This window comes from Rasamsonia byssochlamydoides, assembly GCF_041956645.1.
Source record: "Rasamsonia byssochlamydoides strain NRRL 3658 unplaced genomic scaffold VTN77scaffold_3, whole genome shotgun sequence".
NCBI lineage: Eukaryota > Fungi > Ascomycota > Eurotiomycetes > Eurotiales > Trichocomaceae > Rasamsonia > Rasamsonia byssochlamydoides.
In genome coordinates this window covers 277547-285957 of record NW_027192386.1, presented here as the reverse complement: position 1 = coordinate 285957, position 8411 = coordinate 277547, and the positions used below count along the sequence as shown (strand labels likewise).

The 8411-nt window shown below is 52.7% G+C and overlaps 1 protein-coding gene across 1 annotated transcript; it reads left to right on the top strand.

Moving 5' to 3' along the window:
* Window positions 1–1678: 1678 nt before the first annotated feature.
* VTN77DRAFT_4172 (uncharacterized protein) lies at window positions 1679–6525 on the top strand (the record flags this gene model as incomplete). Its single annotated transcript, XM_069420202.1, has 3 exons — window positions 1679–2002; window positions 2057–2492; window positions 2555–6525. 3 exons carry the CDS (start codon window positions 1679–1681, stop codon window positions 6523–6525), a joined length of 4731 nt encoding a protein of 1576 aa, XP_069281843.1.
* Between the last annotated feature and the right edge of the window lie 1886 nt (window positions 6526–8411).

Here is an 8411-nt window from a genome sequence, read left to right as displayed (position 1 = left end):
TTTTTCTTTTATTTTTTCTTTTATTTTTTCTTTTATTTTTTCTTTTATTTTTTCTTTTATTTTTTCTTTTATTTTTTTTTTAAATGTATCTGTCAACACCTGACTGATCTACCCACAGCCTGAGGCATCACGGGAAGATGGTTCTTTCAGGAGAACCTCACAGAATCTGCTGTATTTGGGCATAAATAGCCGGTCTTCCTGTGGATAGCTTCTAGTTTCTTGATCTACTGATCATCGAGAATTTGACCTTCTGCTTCGTTCTATGAAACGGTGCCTGTTCCGCCGACAGTATCGAGAGAGGACTCAATTTAATGAGTATTACCTGACACCACTCTGACTCAATCCTAATAATATATGTAGCCCCCCGTAAGCAATGTAATGCACGTACTTCCAATTCTTCCAGCTTGGCCCCGCAGGAATACTTCGTGATGTGGTCGCTGACTTGGACGTGGAGGCTGGAATTTAGGTACCTGCATACCAGAGTCATTGTTGATCACCTGTCACACGAGTAGCCTGAAATAAATTCTCTCTCTCTACTAAACTATCTAATGAGCGGGCTGCTTTGTCTCCTCCAGTCACGTATCAGTCAGTAGATTGATTCTCTCATACCACTGCTACTCAGCTCAGCTTCCTGAACAGGAATTGGAAAGTTCGCGCTTTCCCCAGTCAGGGCAATCATCAGGTAAGTGCGGCACGGCAGCAAAATCAAATATGGTTTAGCCTTGGATTGATTAATAATCAGGAAGTCATGTGAGATATCATGTGATGTGAAGGTGGGGCCAATAGGATGCTATTGTAACCGAGGGTTCAAGAGCTTGGACCAGGGGTTCAGTGTTTCTCTGACCGCCTTCCCAAAAGACTCACGCTAAGCTATTTTAAGCGAGGGAATGTTGTTGCAATGGGGGTTCAAAAACTAAAGGTCTCTGTTAGAGGCCTTTTTTAGGTAAAAATTATGTAGTATATTGTCTTAATATCTCAAGAATTATAGTAAGAAATATAGCAATGGATATGAGTAGGGAGCTCGTCTGGGAAGAGACGATGAAAACTACTTATAGTAGTAATAGTTACTAGCTACCTAGGTAGGTAGGCAAAAGCAGGCAGGCATAGAACAGGTATTTTCTCTTCAAAGTCTGCACGACCAGCAAGGCTTGTACCGATGCAAAATAATAATATAATATTATATACACACTAGGGTAAGAAGTCTTATAGATTACTAGGCGAACTGAAGTCCTCCACAGGTCCGGACGTAATACAGGAAGTGGAGCAGAGCAGCCTCGAACAGGGGAAGCAATACTCTATATTCCGTCCAATATGATCGAATATTTCACCAGCTTGAAGTAAAAATGGATATGGATAGCATTATCCATGTGCATGCGTGCTACCGACTCGTGGCTGCAAGGCGGTCAGCTGGTTGCCGGCAGAACCGCCTCGAGCAACACCGCAAACAGGCATCAACACAGTCCTCCAAGTCCCTCGACCATCTCATCCTGGCAACCGCATCCCCTCCAGCCATTGATTGCCCGTTTTACGCGGTCGGATTGCCGGACTGACCGCTACTAGCGACCAGAAGCACCGCTTTCGCTTCGAGACGAGCTAATCAATCAAGATACCGCTGCCCGCAGGGGATCCCACCTCTTCCGACCGACTTCGGAGCGATGGTCATTCGAAGACATTGCTCATGAGCTCCACGAACCAGGGGAGTGATGACGGGGCCCGCGAGGATGAGCCTGATCTGGGACAGAAAGATGACGAGCTGGCCACCCAGACCAACGGTCATGTCGGTAGCAACTACGATAGCAACCGCGATACCCGCATCCACAAAGAGGGGGAGGAGGAGCAGCAGCTGGACGATCAATTGATTCACAATGATGCTCCATTGTCGGTTGCAGATAGAAACGACGTACCCAGTCGACTAGCTGAGACTGAGACTGAGACGGCGTCCCAGCAGGGCCATCCTGTGGACGACACGACCTCCCTCCCCGATGATACTCCTTCTCTCCATGTGTGTTGACCGTGTCCGCGCGGAACTGGCATCTTACTGACCGATCTCACCCAGGGATCTCTGCGCTCCTCCCCAAGTAGTAGCGCGCTCGCCCTTCGAGGGTCTCCCCGCCTCAGCCCCAGCCCTTCCCATCGTCCGTTCGACCTGCGGTTTCAATCGCGATTGTCGTCCTCATCGCTCAGCAGTCCGCGGCCTTCGTCACCGTATTTGATCCGCCCACACTCTCGCCAGTCCTCCTTTGCCAGTCAGTCCTTTTTTGTCGGCCCGGATTCCGAGGTCGGCGCTCCGCAACCGCCATGGGAGGTCGTGCGATGGACCAAACTGCGAAAAATTACAGGGCAGGCCTTTTCGGAAGTGGGCCGTCGCAACTTTGGCCGGCCGACATGCATGGCCATTTCAACGGCCATCGTGGTCGGAACGTCCAAAGGAATCATCCTCGTCTTCGACTATCAACAGAATCTGAAGACCATCATCGGGCCAGGCACCAAAGGTACGCACTGGACAATCCTTCCTCTTCGTCGTGTGTGCGCGCGCCGAACTGACTATTTCTAGCTGTCGAATGCGGTTCGGTAATGTCGCTGGCCATCTCAGCGGACCATTCCACCATCGCTGGAGGTCATGCTACGGGTGATATCTTCACCTGGGAGATCTCGAGAGCCGCGCGGCCGTTCCTTCATATACCCCCGATATCTGCGGGCCAACGCGAAGCTCGAAAATCCGATGGCCACATATCGGGCGTCTCCGTCATTCATGTCGGTTTCCTGGGTACCAGGCGCACCGCGCTGGTCTCCGCCGATGACCGCGGTATGGCGTTCTCGCATCTTGCCACAAGAGGGATGGGCGCAGTCGGGAGAACCGTCAAGACGACAAGAATATTAGGCCGGTATCCCGAGCCCCCTGCGCCAGGCAGTCGACCGCGCAAGCCCAGCTCGGTGCTCGCATTCTCTCCTCTCCCCCTGGGCAACGTCGACCAGCCTACAGATGGCTTAGGTCTGGTCGCAATGCTCACTCCTTACCTCCTAGTCATTGTTTCCACAACCCCGATCGCGCAGACTCAGCACAAATCACCTAGGCCAAAAGAGGTGGCCTCCCATAGCGTCATGACGGCCGCCTTGGCCTGGTTCCCGGCCATCAAACTAAAGGGGAAAGATGACACCTCCAAGACCAAACTCGTTTATTGTTGGTCAAATGTGCTGACCGTGTTGGAGGTCTCGGAGGCGGAATCCGAAGGAGAGCCGGATAAAGACCGACCGCCCGTCCTCGATTTCCGACCCAGGAGCCGATGGAGAGCCAAAGAGGCCATTGTCGCGGTGCAGTGGCTGAGTCGCTCCGTCCTCGCGGTCCTGACCGTCACGCAACAGCTGCTGATCCTGGAGGACCCCTCTCTCCGGGTGACGGACTCGTTTGACCTGCTACACAAACATATATACCATGTCGATCTCTTCTCAGCGCAGCTCCACGCCTTGGTGGAGCAATACAACGAGGAGGACACGTCCATGCACGGAGTTGTAGGAGATGCGTTCTACCAGAGCTTTCGCGCCTACAAAGGCCGCTTGTTTCTTCTCGGCTACAATGATCTCTCGGTGGGCAGCCTCTCCAACTGGGCGGACCGACTGCTTGCCTTCGTGGAAGCGGGGGATTTTGTCGCTGCAATCCGACTGGCAACGTCGTACTACCGAGGCGATGCGGAGAAGCTTACCGTGGGTCTCCCCGAGGAGGATGAATTGCGACACTCCGTTGTTCGGGAGAGGTTGCTGGAGATGATTTCCGCTTCTCTCAAGTACGCGTTTGGCAGGAACCGGGAAGCGAGCACGGAACGGCTGGGCAAGTCGCAGCTGGAAGATCTGGCCGATGCTTCTATCGCGGCCTGTATTTGTGTGGAGGACTATGACTTTTTGTGGGACGAAGTATACAACTGGTATGAAGAACACGATTCGGAAGGCATCTTCCTGGACGTCCTTGAACCGTCCATCCTCCAGGGAGTGGTGCGGTCCTTTCCGCCGACCGCCCTCAAGGCTTTGATCAATCACTACGCGACCAACCACACGTCCAGCCGGCTCGAAGAGATCATCTGTCTTCTCGACCCGACGACCATGGATATTGAACAGGTGACGACCCTGTGCAAGCAGCACAATCTATACGATGCCTTCATCTACGTCTGGAATCGCACCTTGGGAGACTACATCGGACCGCTGCAAGAGCTTCTGGAACTTGCCGGACGGGTGACGGGGCCGCTCGTCAACGGAGATGCCGCGCCTGAAGTGGGTAAGAACTACAATAATGCTATGAAAATGTTCCCGTATCTGTCGTTCATCCTCACTGGTCGGATCTACCCTACCGGCGAAGAGATGGAGGAGAGCGAAGCGACGAAAGCCAAGACGGCGCTGTATACGTATCTCTTCTCGGGCAGTCATTCTGAGGAAATCCCGAGACAGTCATTTGCAAGCCTTCGGGCGATCCTCGAGTTTGACTCGCCCAGTTTTATGAGCATGCTTAATGAAGCATTTGAGGACAGTTTCCTGAACGACTCGGCCGAGCTGACGAACGGCGACTCGAGCCAAGCGCCGGACAGTCTCTCTACCAAAGGATTGATTGTCAACAGACAGTATCTGGTCAGCATCCTGCTGGAGGTCATGAGTACTCCTCCCTTCGGTCCTGCCGAGACCATCTATCTGGACATGTTCATCGCACGAAACCTACCGAAATATCCGCAGTACATTCTCCTCTCGGGGACCACGCTCCACCAGGTGCTTGAGCGCCTTTGCCGGTATCCGAGCGAGGAGATGGCAGACGACTGCGAACTGAGTGTGGAGTATTTGTTATCTGTCTATCACCCCCCGGATATCCAAAACCTGATCCCCCTGTTTAAAGAGGCACGGTTCTTCAGAGTTCTCAAGTCGACGTACCGCACAGAAAGGCAGTTTCCCGAGTTGGTACTGGTGTACCTTGAAGACCCGAGTGAGCAAGACCTGGTCTTCTCCTGCATCCACAATTGTCTACGACCGGGCTCCGGGCTGAGCACCAAGCAGCGGCGGGATGTCCTTGAGGTCGTCAAGAGCCACGCGGGCGAGTTGGCGCGCATCAACGTGTCGAAGGCCGCCCAGACGGTGCAACAGTTTGCGCCGGCCCTACACGAGTCCTTTCTCCGAGCCTTGGATGATGACGAATACAAGCAGTTCCACTACCTGGGGACTCTGTTGGAACCGGAGATCCACTCTCCGACTGAGAGGAATCCTCCCGCAAAACTGGAGAATTGGATGGTTGAACGTTACGTGCAACTCCTGTGCCGCTACAACCCTTCTCATGTTGCTGATTTCGTGGATGCCCTGCGCGTTGGTGATCTTCGGCTGGAGGAAGTCCTCCCTGCGATGGAGGGAAGTGGCGTGGTGGATGCGGCTGTGATTCTGTTGGCACGGCAGGGGCAGGTTCGCAGTGCAATGGACCGACTCATTGCTCATCTGAGCACACTGGAATCCGGTCTGTCAGGGATCCTACGGAACGCGGAGGAAGCGCCTGATTCTGCCAGCACGGCGGAAGCCATCGGGGATCTCCTGGAGTCGCTCGAAAAGTACACACGAGTTGGCACGTGGTTGTGCCAGGGCCAGACCAAGAGCTCGAAAAGGATGCGGAATGGGATTGCCAGCAGTAGCAAACGCGGCTCGACCGCGCTGCAACAGCCCTTGTCGTTTGAGGAGGATCTCTGGCTCGATCTGATTGATGCGGTTGTCCGAATTGCCCGTAATGTTTCGTCGCTGTTACGTGGAGCTCCTTCAACGGCACTGTCCACTTCCTCTGACGACAACGACGACGCTGAGTTGACGTCGGCCTTTCGCAAATTGGTGCAGCAAGTCTTCACCGCTCTGCTTAGCAGTACGGCCAAAACCGGCGGACCGTCGTCGTCTGAACGGACAGATGTGTCCTTCCTTCGCATTCTGCGAGCCTTCCTCACCCGGGCGGCTAACTGGTCGCCCTCGCTGTCCGAATTGCGTGCGGTGCTTGCGTCGATATTTTCTGCCTACACTTATGAGGAGTCGCTTCTGGCGCTGGCCAACGGGATGCTGGACAAGGACCTGTTCGTGCACGTGGCTGAAGTGACCAAGCTGCGGCAGCGCGGGTGGAGGCCAAGGGGACAGGTCTGTGAGATCTGCCGGCGCCGTGTCTGGGGGCCTGGGGCTGGGGGGTCGTTGTGGGAAGCGTGGGAGAGGAGGCAAGCGGAAGAAGATCGACGCCGAGTTGCCAAGCGCCTGGCCGGTGTCGACGCTGGAGGGAAAGGCAAGAGGCCCAGCCAGGCGGGAGTCGATGAGCAGGAGGATCCCGCGGAGGGTCGCGACGATCTGGACCATGACCTAGGGCCGGTGGTGATCTTTGCCTGTCGACATCTGTATCACCGACAGTGCCTGATGAATGCGCCTCGCCCGGAGAACGATTCCGGTCGTGTCGATCCAGGCTCTCACCCTCCTCATCGATCGCATTCCTTGCTGCATGATCCGAGTCGCGAACTGTCGTGTCCGGTTTGTACATAATTGGAGCGCCCTGTGGGCGCTGATATGTGTTGACTTATTTATTTAATGACCGCGTGATGAGCATGAGCATGAGCATGATGTCGCATGCGAGCTGCCATTTTTGCGTCTGTTGTTATTACTATACTATACTATACTATATTATATTATATCCTGTTGCAATCGATGATTCATTTAATTCGGTTCCGTCTTGGCTGTCCTTGTACCTACGACGTACCAGATTCATTTCTTTATGCGATAGAAGTTCCTTCCCCCGACTCCCGGTAGTAAGTTCGAGAACGGGGCAGGCAGTCAGTGTCCCTTGGTTTCTGTGTCCTGAACTCTGGGCTAGGAACGTAGTAATAATTCCTCACCGGGGACCAATCATGGCCATGGGATGAGCTGACGCACGCGTATATACTTGGTATTATTATGATTATTACCTAGGTAGTCCGGTCTTCCGTCCATCTCCCTTCATTTTCCTCTCTTCATTATCATCGTCGCTATGATTATCATCATTTTTTTTCCCTTATTCCAACAATAATAATTCCTGATAATAGATTAAGCCAGAACGATGGATGGAAGGCAGGGGGTAGATGCTACCCCAGAGCCCACTAAGTAGGTATCTAGGTGTGACCGTGTGTCCTTAGGATGCAACGTGGCGGCCAAGGTACCATTTATAGGAAGTTAATTGTATACTGGACATTATTAATTATTAATCATGATGTTTAATATTTTTTTGAATTTCTTTTTGGCCCTGAACAAGTAGGATTTCCGCTGAACTCGTCTGCAGGGTAGTCGTCACAGACAAAATGTTGGAAGACTGGTTTTCTTACTCGATTAGGTAGGTGGGCAGCACCTGATGTTCTGTATTATATAATCAATCATCGGTAACTAGTTATATGATTCTTCGAGATGCCGGGTGGGTGGGCGAGATGCCAGTCAGGCTGCCAGCCCCAGCCCCATGAGCTTGGCGCTGGAAAGCCGACTAGGGTGACCAGACTAGTCCATGGCTCCATGGATGATGGACCATGGACCATGCTTAATTGCTTATGGCTTGCATATGCAGGTACAGGTTATCTACTTTAGGTGCAGATTAATACTCCGTACGTAGTCTTTAGTCTCTCTTAACCTACCCAGAGGTACTCCCTCGGACAGCCACGTCAGACGAGATCCGACCACACTTCAATTATGTTCTTGATCTATCTCTGCCAGTCGTGGTAGGCTTGCAGTAGTGGATGAAGTCTGTCCAGACTCTGAACTGTAAGTAAAAGCTATGAACGATTCTTGCCATGCCAAGCCTACCGACCCAGTGACTTGAAACGCCCGGCTGGTGCAAACCCCGCTGCAAAAAAGCTTGGTCACGCCGTCCACCACATCGAAGTAACCTTGGATCTGCATTACGACCTTAGTCTTGCCACTTTGGCATCAGTCTCGACTCGACTCTCGACTGTCGCTGTGGACTGGAGTCTTGTCATGATGGATCGAAACTAAAGCAAACGCTTGCTTGCAACTGCACGATGAAAACTTCTTCGTACAGGATGACTCTTAGCTGATAGCGACACGTGTCCTGGATCTTCCTCTTGCGAGTTTGAACAGAGTCGACTCTGCATGAACAGGTATGATTAAGATTATTACCTGTCACCAGCATCTGATCTCCACTCCACTCACTCATCTGCCTAGTCGATGTGGCCCCTTTTTTATACGCCTCTGCGAATCCGGCACTCGATATTCTAATTAGCTAAGGGCGATCTCGCTCTGGGCCCCGCCCCGACAACCCCACCAACCCATCCCCGTTTGGGTCACTTAGTGTGATCGCTCTGACATGGAGTGCATCAGAGCAATATGACAGCCTTTCGCTAACCCAATCGGAGGAATTCGCCATTCGTCAGGGAATCGGCTGTTACTGA